The sequence below is a fragment of the Pygocentrus nattereri genome, chromosome 2, assembly GCF_015220715.1.
Source record: "Pygocentrus nattereri isolate fPygNat1 chromosome 2, fPygNat1.pri, whole genome shotgun sequence".
Lineage (NCBI taxonomy): Eukaryota > Metazoa > Chordata > Actinopteri > Characiformes > Serrasalmidae > Pygocentrus > Pygocentrus nattereri.
This window is the reverse complement of record NC_051212.1, coordinates 26661731-26680853: the sequence shown is the minus strand read 5'-3', so window position 1 is coordinate 26680853 and position 19123 is coordinate 26661731. Positions and strand designations below refer to the sequence as shown.

The following is a 19123-nucleotide window of genomic DNA, read 5'->3' as shown; positions in this document are numbered from 1 at the left end:
ATCCAAAACGGATAAAATGCTTTGGCATATAGTAACACAGGAGTAACTCAGCTTCTCTTTAAATGCAAACTATGTAAGACCTGAATTTGCCTGGCGTCTTGCCTACACAGACATCAGAACGTGCAGCTAAGCTGCTCTGCTTCTCTTTGCTATTCATATTCATAGCTTTTTGTGTCCATATCAAATTCTTTATTTAAAAATTTTGTATCAAAATGTCCATTTAAATGTTTATTCTCTTTGATGTAAATGATCAAGCTGTGATGTTACAGAACTCCATGGATTCTTAGATATAGGTATGTCTTGAATTACATCCATTGACCTAATTCTGTGTAATTTCATTATTCTGTATCTTTTTTTATATTTATTGAGTTAAAGCATGATTATAAAGGACAGTATTAATTTATCCCCTGCATAAAGACGATAATTTGAAAATGGCAGTTCTGCTTTACAATGTATTAAAACTTCACAATAAACCATAAACCAGTAGTTCAATAGAAATGGTGCAAAATGATTTGAAATTAAGTCCAATGGCAAAGTTACCATTTGGACAAACAAGATTTTCTCCTGACAGCCGCAGCATGTATATTCACATACATTGTTCTACACATTTTAATATATGTTATGTTCAAAATGTTAAATTCAGCAAATAAATAGTAATTGTACATTAAAATGTGGGAAGTATGTTCTCTGAGGATGTTTTAATTTTCTCTTAGAAAATCAATGTCATTAGACTGGGGTGGCCAAACCTTTGCATACAACTGTATATTTGTATTGTCACTGTCAGGACAAAATATTTAATGGTGTAAGATATAAACACATCAGATATATATATATAATCATACATCGATATTTTAATGTATACATAAGATTAATAGTGGCCATAATATTTAGACTTGAGGGACTCCATATGCAAGATACGTGAGACCATATGTGAAGTTTTATAGTTTTATCTTTTTGTTTTTGACTGAAGGTTAGCCACAATAATCATTATGTTCTCATGACAAATCTGAGATAGAGCAGATGATGATATGGACTGATTTTGTAACGTTACTGTACAGCAGCCACAGTACACTAGCAGCATGTGTGTGAGTGATGTATGTTCCGACTCTCAGTGGGGCATGGTGATATTTGAAAGCGCACCAGAGAGTGCGACAAGTTTCTGGTAAAAAGCGACGTTGCTCTCTTGTTATGACAATGTGTGGTTGCGGAACTGTGTGTATAACATGTCAAGGTGTGTATGTGTGTGCGTGTGTATATGTGTGTTTTCAGTGGGGATGGGTGTTTCACTTTGACTCGGGTCAGCTTTTGACGGCAGTGAATAGGGTTTTTTCTTGTGCAAGTTTGAGAAGAGGCCCTTTACCCAGAGACTAATCTAACAGTCAAATCTTTTTTTTTTCTCAGATTAAAGGTTTTATACACATATGTGATAGCTTTGTGGAACATGTGGGAAATGTGCTATGCATTCAGAGAATACTTTGAAGTAAAAACTTAACCCACTGCCTATTTAACTGCTTACCATGTTTAAAACATTTTTTAGAATTACATCTATTTGGTTTGAATTTTGCCATAATGTGAAGCTCAACTTCTCTCTCTTTTTCTGCCTCTCTTCCTTGCTCTCTCTTACGCCCCCTCTTGTCCTGACAATGTGAAACTGCTCTTGGAGCGATGCACAGTCATGCCCGACTCTCAGTTTTACTGGGTCAGCCCACTGACATTCACAACACTCCAGCTAACCTTTGTTATCGCCAACTTTATTTTCATCATTTTGAGCAGTCTACATAACACCAGTGCAAATTTACTGGCTTGCTCACATCCAGGTGTAAAATGCAGTATTTTCAGTCTGAACAGTCTGAAGTCATGGACCTACATTATCACTATCTATAGCAGTCTCAGCTAACATTATGACTCTTATCACCTGTGCTACAGTCACTGTGAAATCTATATGCCTCTGTCAGATTTAAATTCTAACACCTACTGGAAACTGGGTCATAGCAGCATAACCAAATTACAAGCGTCTTCTACATGAAACCAGTGAGAACTCATCTGTGAGGTTGCAATAAGACAAATCTACTGTCATTTTCAATATGTGCTATATAATAATAACTAGATTTAGCAGAAATGCATACAGCCTTGGAAAAATGAGATGTAAGTGTACAATTTGGTAAAAAGATAAAATACAAAGTTAAATAAAATAGAAAAAACCCCACAAAGGACAAATGTAGGAGAAGGAAAAAGAAAGAAGCTTAAGGACAAGTGCTTTGTCAAACTGAGAGCTGCCTAGGCTGGCTCGGAGCAATACGTGTTTTTTATTCTCTGCGGTGTTTTTTTTCTTTTTTGTTTCCAGGATCCCAGTGACGAAGTCTTCAAGAGATCAGAGGAACCAAGAGAGACTGCCGTACCAAAGAGCTAACCATTACCAACGCCTCCACAGTCTCTCTCGCTCTCTCTCGCTCTCTACTCATATGTGTACACACACACAGACACACTCGCATACACACACAAACATGCATCTCTTGTCCTATGTGACAACACTCCGATCGCTTTGAGACCTGGACTGAAGGTTTAAACTGTCAGGTAAGCCCTACCATTCTAAGCATATTCTCAATCTGTTTTAGCGCAAGGACATGCAGTGTACGTATACTCCTGGTGAGCATTGTACTCATCCAAGGTCAGGCCAAACGAGACACCGCTGTCATAGCTCTGCCAGTATACTTAAAAGTTTCAAACGTAATGAGATAACTACTGAAACCTGTCAGAACTGTTGACTAAACCCCAGAAGTTTTGCCTAGAGACACTTTTTAGACTTTTTAGTAGCACATCTGACTGTCGCCATCTAGAAAGGCCTACATTTTCCTGGCACAACTAAATATGCCTTGCATAAGCTTCTGTCCTGTCAATGCAGATGCAATCAACTTAATACTGCAATGTCTGCACTCAGTATCAGTTTTGATTACATATCTGTTCTAATTTTTGTAATTTACATAATCGTCTGATGTTAATTTACACAATTCATTTATAATGTGCTTGCATATTGTCGCTATCATATCAAACCCATGTATCTCCATTTTCCCACCCATTTTTATTTCTCTGCATCATTTGAGCTGCTGCTTAGATTGTGTGGGCATTAAATGATGAATGGAAATGGTTTGCAGATTCATTACATTAACTTACATGAAATGTAAAGAAAACTTTTGCCTTCTCCTGTGAAAGCTGCCATTTCAGAGATAAAGGTTTTGTTCTTTTTAGTTACATTTTGCAAAAGCTGTTGAATAAATGTGTTGCCATCTATTTTAAAATCATATACTGTTGTGTAACAGTGCGGTGAGGAAGATTACGGACACAAAAAAAATCCAAGTGAAAACTTCTGAAACTGCACTTTTTCTGTACATCCTGGGAGGTGCTGAAATACGTATTTCATATATGTAAGCAAATATGGTAAATGAGTAAGTGTAAACGAGAGATGGCTCTGTCTACACTGAAATCAGCTTCAAGATGTTTGTTTTTCTATGCTCCGTGCTGGAACATAAAAGTGTTAGTGTGGTTCTTCATGGTGGTGTTTACAAGGCCTCAGTAAGAGTCTCTAAGAGTTTCTCCTTTAGTGTGGTTGTCTCAAACTCAAAGTGACCCATCAGATATTGTAAGAAGTGTTCTGGGGATTTCTTTGCACTGATTCTGAGGCCTGATTTGTTCTTTGGTGAGAATAAGGACTGAAAAAATAAATAATTAGTTTATTTACGCTCTTCATGTATGCAATTCTCTACCACTTCCAGTCTGTCGATGATCGAGTGAGAAGTTATTTAAACTTTTTTTTTTTTTTAGATTTAGTTAACAAGGAGCTTACAAACTTTTCCATTTGTTTTGGTTAGACTCACTTCCAGTTTGCATCAGAAGTTCCTCTGGATATTTGTCCACCACTTCTGAGTAAGTATTGTGTGTTTTCTCTGCTAAATGAATGCATTTAAAAACTCAGAGAGCATATTCTCATGTTAGATAAAGATAAGAATTGCAAGAATGTTGCTTTAATTACGAAGCTGAGAAAAGTGCAGCGATGAGATTTCATTGCAGTACGAGAGCCGCCACTGGCTCAAGACTAGTGAAGATGCACTTCACATGTTTACAGGCCACATTAAATACACGTTTCTGGTTTTGGTTGGGATTTAATCTGCAGTATTCAAAATACAAGTGATTATGCTACATTATTATACAAAAACATATCCTTTTACAATTACGTACATTTTTTTGCTCTGTGCCAAAGAAACTGCAGTGCTACTGCTCTGGATTTATTAGTGGTAAATTGTCTGAACTCTTTGCATTTTTACCGTGATTTGAGTTGCAGCATCATATGCACGACCATAAGATCAACCCTGAATAATTAATTTTCATGCAAGCACTTGATCAGACCAGATATGCCCTTCCTTCCCAGATGTCTCAGAGTGGCCGATGAGGAGCAAACATAAAACACACATTTAGACATATAATTCTCATTTTTACGTGCTTGGTATAAAGTTATTTGCTCTTATTCCATAAATGTAACTCATTGGAGGAATTACTGAATATGTACTCCATTATAAAAGACTTTTGTCATGAAGACAACTTGGTTTAATATATGTCACTGTCAGGAACTGATGTTGATATCCAGCAAAATTAGAATATTTATCTTAAAATACATACATATATGTTCACTTTTAGGAGCTTAAATTGAAAAAATATGCATTATTACAGTAAAAACTGAGATTTTTGGTTGTCAGTAAGTGGGTGTAAAACTTGTATTTATTTGGTTGTGTGAGTTTACGCGCTATTAGTCAAGCATTTATTGAAGTAATTACTGGATTTGATTTGTTTTCCTGTAATGAATGACACCACATGATTTATGATTGTTACACATATTCTCACAGTCTCATAGATAAAAGAACTGTCTGTGTTAAACCCAAAAACCTGTTTTCCTGAATTTTCCCATTTGTAAGTCTGGAAATTAAGGAGATACAGATTCTGCATATGAAGAGAGAAAATAAACAAAAAAATTATTTACAGTGAAAAATTCTTTATCTTGATACTGGATAATAAATGTCACAATAATATGCAAATAAAATATGTGTAATTATCTTATTAATAATCTTATTAGTGAGCATAATATGTTGTCAGACTTTTCTGAAGTATAAAAAAAAAATCACAGTCAGAAGTTTATTCCACAGTTTTTGCGATTTAAGTGACAGATTATATATATTGTGCCAGTACCTTTGTTCATAATTATGAATTCAATTGTATAAAGAAACGAGACCATTAAACAATTGAAAATCATATTTCAATGCTACCCTTTAAATATCAATCTGGAAAAATAAATATATTTTTAAAAATCCCTCTTGAATTGGTCTCATTACGGCACCAACAAATTTATATCATATCAATACGCATCTTATTATCATACACTCCTAAAAAGATGGTTCTTCAAGGGTTCTTTTATGGTTGGCTTTATATAGAACCATGACAAAGAATCTTCTGAATCCATGAATGGTTCTTTACATAGGTAAATCATTCTTATATATGCCATATATGGTCGTGTATGGTTATTAACACGGCTATACAGAACCAGAAAGGGTTCCATAATTGTTAGGTCACAGAACCCTTTTTGCTAAGACTGCACAGAACCTTAGAGCCACATCATTAAAAATAAAGATGCGAAAATGGGTTCAAACCTTTCAATGGATCACTTTTTGTTAATGAGATGTGAGCGTGAGGAACCTTTCTTAAAGTTTGAAGAACCTCCTCATAATATAAAGGTTCTAGACCAATTAATGGCTTCTGCTAGACAAGAACTGTTTAGTAACCTTTATTTTTAAAAATTCTCTTGTGGATGAGAATTTGTACCACATGTTCTCATAGAAAACTGTGTTTGTTTATTTCTTTTAGGAAAATTTAGGAAACGCCTTCCTTAATATACAGGAAATTTACCAAGTTCTCTGTATGACATTCACTTCTTTCAGTCTTTAATGTCATATAGACTTGCACTGATTGTATTTTCTGCAGTCAGTGTGCAGAAAACGTCTGTTGCTCGGCCTTCCTATCCTGTTATCATTTCTCTCTTCTGTTTAACTGTATCGCGCTTGACCTTTTCACATTTACAAAGAATCAGACGATTGATAGACTAGCTGGAGACCTAGAGTGATGGAAATGAAGAGAAAAAAAAAAGTCCAAATCACTCCGTTATTTTCCCCCTCCTCGGTTTACTCTTTCACACATCTGACAGAAAACTAGACTAAAAGCCTCCACAATCTTCCCTTCTTTTGCATCCTCTGATTTCAGCCCCTTATATGTTGGTCTCCACTACAAGCTTGAGTTCTGAGACTTCTGAGTGTTTTACAACTGCGCATAGTTGGGCCTGAGGAGTCGTCTTTCACAATTGATGTGTCTGATGATAATTATCAAATACTGTCACGTCTATCATCAGGCGTATTTCTGAAAAACGGTTATCTGCAGAAATCATCAGAACCTGTATTTGCAGAATGCATTTTCTCAAATTTAGATGTAAACAACAAACCTGCAATAGCTTTTTAAAACATGTATTTGCTCACCCAAACATGTCTGTCTGTGACACATTGTCTTCCACCTTCAGTCTCTCGCCTACGCTATGATAATGCTGAGGTTAATGGATGTGAATGTTACATGCACATTCACACTGTACAGACCTCATTATTAGCATTCACCCACATCACCCTCTTGAACTGAACCCACAATGTGTGTGGGTCAACTAGATCTGCATATCACCATATGTGTGAATAGATTTAAGTTACTATACAGAGCTATTCAAATCACAGCCTTCGAGGTCCATACAGATCCTCAATACTACAGTACCAAGTACTGTGTCTGGCCTCCGTTTACCTCCATTTCACTACCAGCACCGGTGAGCAAAGTACTTAATCCTCTATTCGAGTGAAAGTGAAATGCCACACTCCCATTTTTACGTCTACTTGAGAAGTAAAAAATACTTGCTTTTAAATGTACTTCAGTATTATAAAGTAATACCATTGAGAGTTTGTATAGTCATTATGCTTTATTAACAATTTCAAGGAGAACTATAGACATGAAAAACAGTTAAACGTTTCATATTTAAAAAATAATGGGTTAGAAGCTGTGACATTTACTCAGTTCCACGTACTTATGTAAAATGTTTTGGATTTTCAAATTATAATACTTAATAAATAATAAATAAGTACTTAATAGTACTTAATTTCCCTTTCGTCTTCTGTTGGTTAATCACGTTGACTGCTCTCACTTTTGAGTTTTAGCATTTTATTTTAAAGCAAAAGAATCCCAAAAAGTGAAGATTGTCTGTATTCTAGTCTAACAAACATATATTCTGATATATACTGGATGTGCTGGGAATTTACACCACAGTTCTATATGAAACTGAAAAGTTGAGAAGTTTATTTGCCTGATACAATTATTTGCGCTAATCTCCATTTATTTCTACTTGAGTCATTATTTAATTGAGGTAACAATACTTTTACTTGAGGGGGTTTAGGTTTCTCTAACCACCTCCGTTCCCCCCACACAGCTGTTTCCCAGCAACACAAGTCTGACACAAGACATTGGGAAAAGGACACAAAGAAGTGGTACACATGCTAGAAAGTTTGCTAATGTTATAGAGCTACAAATGTAAGCACCACCATGTCAGTAGAGCATAACGCTGATTCGCCTATGAAGCCTCGACAAGTGTACCATCTCTTTGCTGTTTTTTCGATGTGTTGTATATGACTTGTGTTGCTGGGAAACAGCGGTGTTTGGTGAAGAGATGTAGGTAGAGTAACCTTAAGCGTCATACTGTGTACTGTATACTGTTTTGTTGGTTCAGTTAAATAATGATACAAGTACATGTAAATGTGCAACAGGTGAAACAGATCACATGCTGCAATATGATTGGCTTGTTTCAAATTTAAAGTGAGTCATGCGCTTTTGGATATTTTAGACCGTCCAACATTCTCCCGTTTTGGGGTAACGACACATTCTGCAGAAAGCAGAGGACTAAAACCTTACTGGGGCAATAAAGTACTTCATGAAGGACAGATACTTGAAAACCATTTTCAAGTACAATACATGCACTTTGTAACTACCTGCCAGTGATTACCAGGTTCAGGAGTGAATTTGTACTTAAGGTCTAGATTTGAATATGTTTGCCGTACTACAAAGATGTGGCACGCTTCTCTACATACAGCAATTTAAAGACAGTAACTTGAAAGAAGAAGGCAAAATCAATTAATGTAACAATATTTTATTACCTGTAATTTTGCACTTTTCATACAATGTAAAGAGCAGCTGTTGTGCTCAAGTGGTGTTGGAAAAAATACACAAAATTGACAATAATGATATGCTCATTCCAGACTTCTAACAGCAATAATCTTCTCTGCACATTTCCATAAATATCCATTGGTCACCACTTATTCTTTCCAAATTTGGATTCTGTACTCTGGGAGTGAATGAGAGTCAGATACTGGATTAAGCTTGAGTTCATTTGTAAACATATATCGCATAGATGTATGACTAGATTGGAAGCATGTAGTCAGTAAACAGGCTGCCTTAAAATGTTCAAGAGAATTCATCTCACTTCATATGAGTTACTAGACTGTAAAATGCCAATAATTGTTTGGTATACTTACTATTAGAAGGCTTTTGCTCACTTCTTTACATTAAATAAATATGTGTTGAGAAAATGCATAATGCTGCAGAGAAGGATGCCGGAGAGGCATCCGTAGAGGGAGAGAGAGGAGGAGAAGTATAAGATAAAGAAGAAGGGAGCAACACAGGGGAGCCACTGTGTGTAGGTGGAAAGATGGGTTAATAGTAAAAGGTGTGAAGTATCAAGCAGTGTATGGAAACTAAACTTATGTTGTGGATTTGCGGGTATGAGAGAGGTGCATATGTATAGAGAGAGCAAACAATAGCGGAGGCGGGATGTACGGAGGTTTCCCTTGTCCACTTCCTGCACTGTTGTTGTTTCATGGTCAACTTCCTGTCACATGACTTCAAAACACCACAGATCTTCTCTGGCTTTAACATAACTCTTCTTCTCGCCCACACAAATACACACAACCTCACGTAGACTCAAACGAACTGCTCGAGCGCTCACAAGCATACACTCTGACCGACACACACACACATAGAAACAGTGTTGACAGGAAGCTTTGCCACTCGCATATCATATACACACTCACACACACGCCCACGCTCTACCTGACGAGGCCTACATGTCGACTCATACGCTTCTCAAACCTAAGACACAGTGAGTCACTCACCACACGAGATGCTCAAGATAACACACTCCACCATGTGAACAATGGTTTCGGCAGAGGTTGTGCTTTTACTCTGATCTGAGATCAGTTTTGTGGTTACTTGAAGATAACACTTAGATGGTGAGCAATTCGACATCAACATTAAAAGGATTTTTAATCCTCATTTTGAACCACTGCCTGACTGCCTTCGGAAAGTCATTTTGGTCGTCAACCAAGACCTCACAAAAGAAAGACTGGATATAGTAATCTTTCTTTTTGCTAATGCTCTTTTCAAATCAATCAAGATATGATTGGACATTATACGATACTGAGCATGCCACATCGCCGTGAGTATTGTCAGTAGTTACTGCATTACTTGCAACTCTGGGAGATGGATATAAATAGATTGAGCAGGAGAGAACGAATGAGGGATGGGACGAGAAACAGAGACAGAGGGAGATCCGTGACTCTTTCCCCAGGATGTGGTTTTCTTTTTGGGGTTTTAGGGGTGGGGTTTCTCTGTGAGTTACCTTTTGATCGGCGGCACCTGCTTGTGCGTGTTCACATGTGTGTTCCTGTCTGTTTGAGTGTGGGTGTGCTTTAACATGTTTATTTGAAATGTTTGTGTGCGTATAACATGAGGACGAGGGGCGGGGAGGGGGACAAAAAGAAAGAGAATGCACGTGTCAAGGTGTCGCACTTTCATTTGGAAACAGAAGAGGTCACACGATCACACCACCTAAGCAGGTTGTCTAATGTAGCTAGTGGAAGGGGAAAAAAACAGATGCGACACTGAAGAGAAAGAAAGAAGCATGAGAGAAAGAAGGTGAGTGAAGCAACAGCTAAAACTAAAACTAGATAATATAGACAAAATTTGACAATCTTGATGAAGTGCTACACGAGGAACTATGAAGATGAATTGTGAACCAATCAAAAGTACCTAGTGATGTAAAAGACACTGAAGCGTCATAAGTATGGCAGCACCATATTTCTCTTCCTTTCTGTCACGCTCTCTCTTTTTTCTTCTTTTCTCTGTTTGACTTTAGGCGTTAATTGGTCTACGAGGTGGGGAAGGCATCGAAGAGACAGAGAACTGAAACATTTGAGGTAAACACTTTGAATTAAAACTCTTTTACTGGTTCAAGCCAGTATCATCTGATTTTGAATTGAACTCTGTGTCTCACATTCTTTTCAGCTTCTAAGATGATTGCCCTGTGAATACTCCATCTTGGCGACAACAGAGCTTTTAAGCTGCCTGATGCTCTCTCCTCCACAAACTCGCCCAGAGATCATGGCAGACCATTCTTCCATCCATCCTTCAGAGTCTCTAGCCTTCCCTGCTACATACCGCTTTCAGGCACAAGGTCACAGGTCAAGCCACAGCCTTTTTCAGAACAGTTCTATGGGAAGATTAAACCAGTATGGGGACAGCAGTAACCTCTTGTGTGAGCCCACCAACAACTGTGCAACTCCTGGAACCAGCATGAACGGAGGCGACGAACAGATCAACTCAGGATACTGGGATATGGAGTCTTCAGTGTCATCTCAGGCTCTTGCACTGAACAGAACCAAAGCCCACACTGGAGCATATGAAGAGGAATGGAATTCTAACTCTCAGCAGCAGGATGCAATGGAGGATTATGGTGCCACAGTTGGGAACCATCAGAAACTCGACTCCTTCTCCGAGGCATTTTATAGCCGAAGCATTTGCAGGATTACCAGCAGCAGTGAACAGGGAGGATACAGTGTTGCTCCCAACAACTCTTCCACTCCTCCTCTTCCCTCTCTTTCCTTCCCTCTGGTTCTCAGTCCTCCTCCTACACCTCTGCCTCCCCCTTCACTCTCACCTCCCAAACGGGCTCCTCATCCTCTTGTGGCACAATCACTGAACCAGGCACCATCGCAATCACCTTCTGAAGGTTCTTTGCGGTTCTTTCCACCACTTCCTAGTGCCTGTTCTACCCTGACAGGGACTTTCTCTCCTGCCCACTGGCTCCCACTTTCCACTGATGCCACTGGAGACATAACACAGCACCTTGCTCAGGATCCAAGCCCATCCTCAATCTATCCAGAAGGGATGGGGCTTCATCTAAGGCAGCTGAGTACTACGCACAGAGACGCAGGTAACTGGATTACTTCTCAAGAAGGTTGCTGTTTGTGCAAGCCATCTTTAAGATTTCTTGTGAGAATATCATTCCTTAGAAACCCTGACTCTTATGAGTTTGTTGAAATCTCAGTGAAAAATGATCTCCTCTCTCAGACAGTTCTCTTGAGACGTCTCCATGTTCACCTCTGGGCCAGCATCCACAACCACAGTCTGTTCCAAAGCTGGTGGAGCATGACCCTATAACCTCTGAAGATCACATGACATGGTCACAGGTGAGTTCTTTGGGATGGTTAATTCTATCATCATACATTACAGCCTGTTGTTTCAAGATGAACATTTCCCTTGTTCATGTCCATGCAGAAGCTGGTACAAATGCAACTTATAATTAAACAGGACAGGAGCAAAGTAAAGCAGCTGCATTCATCGCTACTGTGTTTATTAGGTAGTCCTCCATTTGTGGATGCCTTAGCTATGAATGTCATGTGGTTGTATGCGTCCTGACCACCTCCAAAAATTATTTGAATGATCAGATCACGATATGCCATTGTGGTATGGATAGGTCAATTGAGGCAATTCTTAAAAAAGTGTAAATATCTAGGACTGTACAAATTGTTCTGCATAGTTTTTATTGCATAATTTCATAACACGTTGTGTAATCCTAACTAAAGCTCGCCATCAAAGGTTTCTTCTTATTGTCAGAAGGTTGCTAGTTTGAATCCCAACAATACCACAGCTGCATGTGGCTGGGAGTCCAAGAAACATAACTGATTCTGCTACCTTTCCCTCACTGTATCATTTAGTATATCACTCTATGAGCAGGAAGAATTGGCTTGTTTTTTTCGACATCATTCGTAGCAATACTAGTGAATCATCAGTCCAATAGCTCGCATAAAATAAAGGAAAAATGTTTAAAAAAAAAAAAAAAAAAAGCATTTAAGCATATAAAATCTGTACTTTTTCCCTTTTTTCACAGACAGTTCAGTCTTCTCAGCCTTTTTGTCCACCATTCCATCAAACACATACTCAGGCAGAAGGGCTGAGGGTGGATGAGGATACAAAGCCCAGTTCTATACTCCAGCGAAAGCAGTTTTTATGTTTGTCCAGCTCCCAGGTATGAGGGCAGAAGCTACCATGGCACCAGCAATTTTCCATACATTTTCACAGAATCCTTTGTAGCCACTTTCATTCTGTAACATCATTTAAACCAGGACCCAACTTTGGGTGAATTCTGTACACTAGTGATGTACTGCTCTGAATCCACTAGCAGAGTCCCATTGTGAGAACCATTGTCTTTTCATTATTAGAACACTCCCTCCGATATCTACACTGGAGTTCCTTTCCACAGTGTCCTCCAGTCAGGAGTACTGAGGGATGACTATTGGCATGCCACTCCCCGTTATACTCCCCCTCCGATGCTTAATCCCAACCGAAATGGAACAGGTCTCTACTGCAACCTTCTGCATTTGCTGGACAATAGAGGATTGTGGTCAGAGGAGACAAGGTACAATGGTCAACAAAGGTAAGAAACTGCTTATGCAGACTTTTAAAGCAATAGTTTGGCAAAAAAAAATGTACATAATTTGAATTTTGGCCCAAATGTATTTTATGGACTAAAAGTATACAATATGTAATGATTTATACAAGTAGTTTGCACAATATCTACAGACCTTAGACACCAAACCTTTTGGCTGATTAACATTGAATAAAATAACCATTTTTGGCATTAGAGCAAACTAAATAGGGAACTATTGATTTGAATGTAATTCTCTCTGTTGATAAGCAGTGTTGTGATTCATATATTCATATTTTTTCCTTACTGTAAAAAGATTAAACAAATTAAAATGACCAATTAAAACACGTAAAAGTACTGTAGCTTTGACCAGGTTCCCACTTTCCCCTCAAACACACAAGGTGTGTGAACATAGGGCTAGAGTTTCAGGCCACCGTACCAGATCTGCTGGAGAGGGAGGAGCTAGAGGAGTGGCCAGAAGAACCATTGCGGGAAGTGTTACTTTGGAAACCATGGGCAGAGTTAGAAGAAAGTGATGTCATACAAGAGCGTGGTAAGAACACTAGTAAAGAAGTGCTGATCTTAGTTGATTTGTGCTATTCTAAGCTCTTTGTTCTATACTCCGTTTGAAAGATAAACACTAATGTATTGGAAAGGCATGTGTGGTTTACTGGTTTGGAATGATGTTTCAATGATCAGTCCACCCTTGCATGCTGAACGCAGATATTGAGGAAATTTTCATTTAAAAATATATTTAAAAGTTATCAGGAGGGTTCTTTTAAGAACTCAGTACTTCTTGAGCAAAATATTTTTCATTTGCATGTTTGTCTGTGTATACAACTTACATTAAAAAAAAAGATGGTTCTCCAAAGGTTCTTTAGTAAAGGTAATGGTTTTATTTAGAACCTTAAGCTCTATATAGAACCATTTCATGCTTAAATGGTCCTTTGCATGGTGAGATGATTCTTCAGATTTATGGAGAATGTGTTCTACATGGCTCTATATAGAACCTTTTTGAAAATAGTTCTATGTAGCACCAAAAACGGTTCTTCTATTGTTGCAAGGTTGTTGTAACTGTATTGTAACCCTTTTTGGTGCTATACAGAACCATTTTCAAAAAGCACATAACACATTTTCCATCAATCAGAAGAACCTTTTCACCATACATAGGACATTGCATGGTGCTATTTAGAACCACTGCCTTTACTAAAGAACCCATGATGAACCATCTTCAAGAGTGTAGCTTTTTCCCCCCATGTCTATTTTTTGCTGTAGCCACAGTCTGTGGTTGATCAGTCTGCATGTCAGTCTTAAACAGGTTCCTGGCCACAAAAACATCCATCACACTGCCATCTCTATCGACCATAAACAAGATGACACCTGTTTTAGAGGCTTCTTTGCACATCTAAGCTATGACAGTACTTCCACCATGTTTCAAAGGCGGTGCATATTTCTTTAACTGTTTCAAAATTTAGTAGATGACAAATGTTGTCTCTCTACATGTAAACTACTGTGATCTGGCCTTTCTGATTTTGACCTTAGTGGAGTTTATATTTTAAACACGACTTCAGCATATGGTACACTGTCAATCTGTTCTTTTATTCAAGTAATTCCATATCATTTTTACATGGTATACAAATATCTTCTGTTTCACACAAAAAAGGCAGAAGACTGGAAAAATCAGGGTTTTGTAGACTGTATGCAGTTATTGAATCCCATGTACATGCAAACAATAACTTTGGTGTCGTCATTCCTTTTATGCTCACTAAAATCGAGTGGAATAAACAGAGGAATACAATGACAAATTGCTGATCATGGTATCGTTGCTGTCCAAAGGAAAAACAGGTCTCTCAAAAATGGCAGCTTTACAGGAGAGGGCAAAATGTTCTTTACTGATAATGGAAGATATACAGATTTTATTCCAAGCATGTTTTGGGGCACTCGACTTGACTTGAATTGATGTGCACATCATATTCATCTTTCAATCTGTAGTCAAGGTAAAAAAGGTAAAGATGTAACCTCATTGGCCTAAAACCTCTAGAAGAATCTGCAACCCCTGCATAACCTTCATATATTTATTTATTTTCATTCCACAACGTGCTGTTTTTTTTCTTAGTTGAAAATCTACTAGATCTCAGTACGTCTACTGCTTTACCTGGAGGTGGTGCTAATCTGGAGCTTGCCCTTCACAGTCTCTCTTTGTGTCAAGGCAACATAATGGTGAGGAAAGATAGTCTTTAATGTATGACCTAAGAATAAAGTTATTGAGGTCACTTAATGACAGCAAATACCACAGTTAACAATAAATCTCATCTCTTATTAACATCATGTGTTACAGGGTGCTTTGGAGTTGATGTTTTTCTCCAACTCTACACCTTCAAGAGACTACCATTATGCCGGTACATAATGACAGCTTTACCTCTGACTCATTACTCTTATGCACAGAATGCGTTTCAATCACTTGTGTCTTCCCACGACTACTCTGTGCCCTAACTGTTGAGTTTCCTTTGAGGGAGCCCCACATTTGTTTGCCTCTTAGCATTTGAAAGATTCTTTTTAATTTAAAATTACATCAAATGTCCACGTTAAACCTCCCTTACCCTGTACACAACATAGACAAATAAAACTGAATAATTTAGCTTATCCAGTTTTTCCTATTCCATAACAAAGTACATTGTATTAGTCTCTCTCATTTAGTTACCCTCTTTCCCCTCATAGGCAGCGACGTGTGGCGTTTGAGTGAACAAAAGCTGTTCCATAAGGCTTTTGCCATGTATGGCAAAGATTTCTCCTTCATTCACAAAATGGTAATTTTCTTTAATACTGAAACTCCTGAAAGCACCTTTTAAAGCACATGTGGGACAAAGCCATTAAAAATGTGCTTGTGTGCTTGTGGTTTTAAGGTGAAGACAAAGCAGATATCACAGTGTGTGGAATTCTACTATCATTCCAAGCGTCTACAAGAGAAACAGAGGAAGCAGAAGGAGAGAGAGAAAGAACAGCAGCAGATGGATGCTGAAACTACTTTTACTTCCACTAGCCAAGTAAATCTCTTTCCTACATTACAAAACCTGAGTACAGTGAAGTATGTCCAATAGCCTAAACTGACTAACTGATTAACACAAAACATTAAGATAAATGAAAATGTTTGATAAATAATAAAATTAAGTAATAAAAATATTTCTTTTAATAATGATTATTAGGGTGTGATAAAAATAGATTGATAAACATTCCATGTGACTTTTCTTCACAGGTTGTGATGCCAACCAAGATAATGATGAATCCTATAAATATGGAGAGGGTAATTCATACACCTTCACTGGCTACAAGCTTCCCATGTAAACAGTGTGGAAAGTAAGTATATACTGGACCTCTGACACTTGATTAAAATCCCAGGGAACATTGTGTTTGAATGACAGTAAACATCCAATAAAGTTCCAGTTTTTGTCATTTGACATCTCGTGGTTCACTCACGCTTAACTAGGCATAGCGGTGCACAGAATACTGGCATGGCTGGTTGGATGGAAGAATGAACAAAAGCAGACAAACAGACTGAATCGTTTGCTAGCCCAGTTATGCTTATTAGGTTAGCTTTCACTCACTAAATTGCTCAGACTCAGAGCGAGACTGTGGGGAACTCCCAAGTTTGTTAAAGTTGTGTGGGCCAGCCATATCTTTTTGACTGGTGAGGGTAAAGTTTGCAGAATTTTTAATTATAATTAGGAAATGACAGCACTGAAGTGAAATTTTGATGAAGTACAATAGGTATTTATTGGACACTGACATTTACTGTGCGTATCTGGTACTTGTATGCTGTGCAAAGATTCATCCAATTAGAAAGCTCTCAAGCTTTAAAGGAAAGTTTCAATAGTTCTGTCTTCCATTTTGTATTCCTACTGTTAAAAATGCTTATGCTTATTTCCCTATTATTGAAAAATACTTTTCAGTGTTAGCATTTAGAACCTCAGAAATCCAAAGTCTAGCAATTAACTTTGTCATCTGGTACACTGTCAGTTTTGCTGACTCAGACCAAAAAAATTCCTTCAATGGTAAATCAAAATTTAGCAATAGCAATAGACTAGATCTGATATGCCCAGGGAACCAACATTGACTTCTACTGAAATGGACAAAATCTAGACAAACTGATCTTTTTTTCCCCCCCTTTCCTCAATTATCAGAATGTTCTACAAGATCAAAAGCAGAAATGCCCACATGAAGATCCATCGGCAGCAGCAGGAGGACTGGAGGGAAAGAATCAACCCCAACAACCATCACAACTTAACCCAGGCCCTGCAGAACCAGAACCGAACCCTGACCCATCCTAACCAGCTTGTTACACAGAATCATCAAACCCAGCTCTTAACCCAGAGTTTGATCCAGAACCTGGTGCAGTCTCAGGCCCAGTTGGCATTCCTCCAGAACTCCAAGACACAGAGTGCATGTTTCACCACTGCTATCAGTAGCATGGGCCCCACACAAAGCCCACAGACAGCACCCAAAGCCCCAACACTGCCACTTTATACTGGGCACCAACAGGCTTGGGGTGCCTTGCATGGTAATTTAGAGCCAAGTCTCTATTTTAACTAACAAAAGAGCTGGTGGGGGTTATGTTTAACTTCTACAGCCACAATACTGACAGACTTGAATTGAGAAACTTTTCAGGCATATCACGAACAGAGTAGGACTGACCTGTACAGCTTAATTTTGTAAATAAGTGATTTTTTTTTTGAATGTGACAATTTAATAATCTTTCCTTCATTTCCATTATTTTTTGAATCTATGAATGATCCTGTATTTCTGCCTATGTGTCTGTTATTCCACATCTCATTAACAAGTTGTCGGATCCATTGCATAATGTAACTTAAAACTCCCAGATTTAATTCCTAATATGGGATGAAATTCTTGCCATATTAAGAAACACATTTGTAACACCTGAAGTCAGTCTGGGAATGCCTACATTCATTAGGACCAGTTAGTAATCCATTGGGTAAACCTGTCTAAGCATTTTGCTCGTCACATGTGTTAATTATTATCCTAATAATTAAACAAAACATCCTTTCCCGTCTGATTTTGGCTAAACTGGTAGCCATGCGGATCCACTTGTTAGTCAGCTCTGCCAATATTTTGTGAAGTCATGGGCTAAAGATCAGGCATGAGCAAGAAACACACACAGGAAATGAAGTATCATTCAACTGTTCAGATGCAGCCTTAGTGTTTCCTTACTTGTAGCACTGGACTAGATTTGGCATCAAAGGGCACAGTGCAGAGTAAGGACTAGGACTGACTTTCCTCACTGCCCTATTCTTGGGGGGTGGGGGGGTTGTAGGTACACTTTAAATACTTGAAAAGTTAGTGACCCTGTGTATTAAGCGCATTAAAAAGGTTAGACACAGAGCAAAGTTAGAAACAAGAAATGTATTATTTTTCAAAGTGAAACAATTCCCAGGTTTTCCTAAAAGAAAACACTGAGAGGCATATGCTAGTTAAACTGTATGAAGCACGTCTACAGGAACGTCTTAAGTCAACAGCAAATTATGGCCATTTACTTTACATCATAAAGTGAAATGCACTTTGTGTCATCCTCAAGCGGGCATAAACATGAGTGGAGCAATGAAGACAGGAGCAGGCTCTGTCAATAACTGAGTTTTGTAAGGTGAAAGTTTTCTGCTGAGTTCAGCCTTTACCCTATGAACTAAGAACTAGAGCAGAGGTGAATCAGTACTGGGATGCTGTCTAAAAAGAAAAACATGCAAGTGAATCTGTCAGCTTCATTAGATACTACTTGAAAACACATTTTAGAGAAAAGTCCAAACTTAAAAGGGGACCAGTCATGCTGTCAAATTAATCAGTTTTCCAGCCCTAAAAATAAAAAGTGTTCAAAACATTGTGTTGTAATTTTCAAGATATGACATACATCTCAAGTCAGTTGGAGGGGGTACACCTATGTCTGCACTGTACAGGCTCGCTATAAATAGCCTGAACTTATTCTGAGAACCATTTGCATATGTTCCAAAAACTTCAAGAGCCAGAAGACTTTAAGAAGGAAATAAAGCTTGCCCTTTGATCAGCATCAAATCCAGACAAACATTAATTCTGTTGACATGCAACAAAAACAAAACTAAAGATTAGGCATGCTTTTGGTCATACTGCTTTGGCTGCTAAAAAGAAAGCTCACTTGACACTACAAAATCTTTCGTTAAGTTCAGCAAAACTACATGCAGTTCGTAAATCCACCTTGCATTC

The 19123-nt window shown here is 38.1% G+C and overlaps 1 protein-coding gene across 2 annotated transcripts; it reads left to right on the top strand.

Annotated features, from left to right (window-relative positions):
* Nucleotides 1–2417: 2417 nt before the first annotated feature.
* si:dkey-19b23.10 lies at nt 2418–18764 on the top strand. 2 transcript variants are annotated; one of them, XM_017709871.2, is made up of 14 exons: nt 2418–2574; nt 3867–3921; nt 10310–10370; nt 10459–11386; nt 11524–11642; nt 12344–12481; nt 12675–12889; nt 13282–13433; nt 14997–15100; nt 15219–15279; nt 15599–15687; nt 15784–15924; nt 16134–16234; nt 17059–18764. In XM_017709871.2, exons 4-14 carry the CDS (start codon nt 10522–10524, stop codon nt 17465–17467), a joined length of 2394 nt encoding a protein of 797 aa, XP_017565360.1. In that variant the 5' UTR covers nt 2418–2574; nt 3867–3921; nt 10310–10370; nt 10459–10521; the 3' UTR covers nt 17468–18764. The 2 variants fall into 2 exon arrangements, with proteins under 2 accessions (XP_017565360.1, XP_017565361.1); XM_017709872.2 differs by lacking the exons at nt 2418–2574; nt 3867–3921 and adding an exon at nt 7283–10089.
* Nucleotides 18765–19123: the final 359 nt, after the last annotated feature.

What these genes read in the sequence shown, in the direction of transcription:
- si:dkey-19b23.10 (XM_017709871.2), top strand. Translation starts at nt 10,522, where the DNA reads ATGCTCTCTCCTCCACAAACTCGCCCAGAGATCATGGCAGACCATTCT. An exon ending in ATCACATGACATGGTCACAG is followed by an intron (nt 11,643 to 12,343) that starts GTGAGTTCTTTG and finishes CTTTTTTCACAG; the next exon opens with ACAGTTCAGTCTTCTCAGCC. An exon ending in CTTTTACTTCCACTAGCCAA is followed by an intron (nt 15,925 to 16,133) that starts GTAAATCTCTTT and finishes TTTTCTTCACAG; the next exon opens with GTTGTGATGCCAACCAAGAT.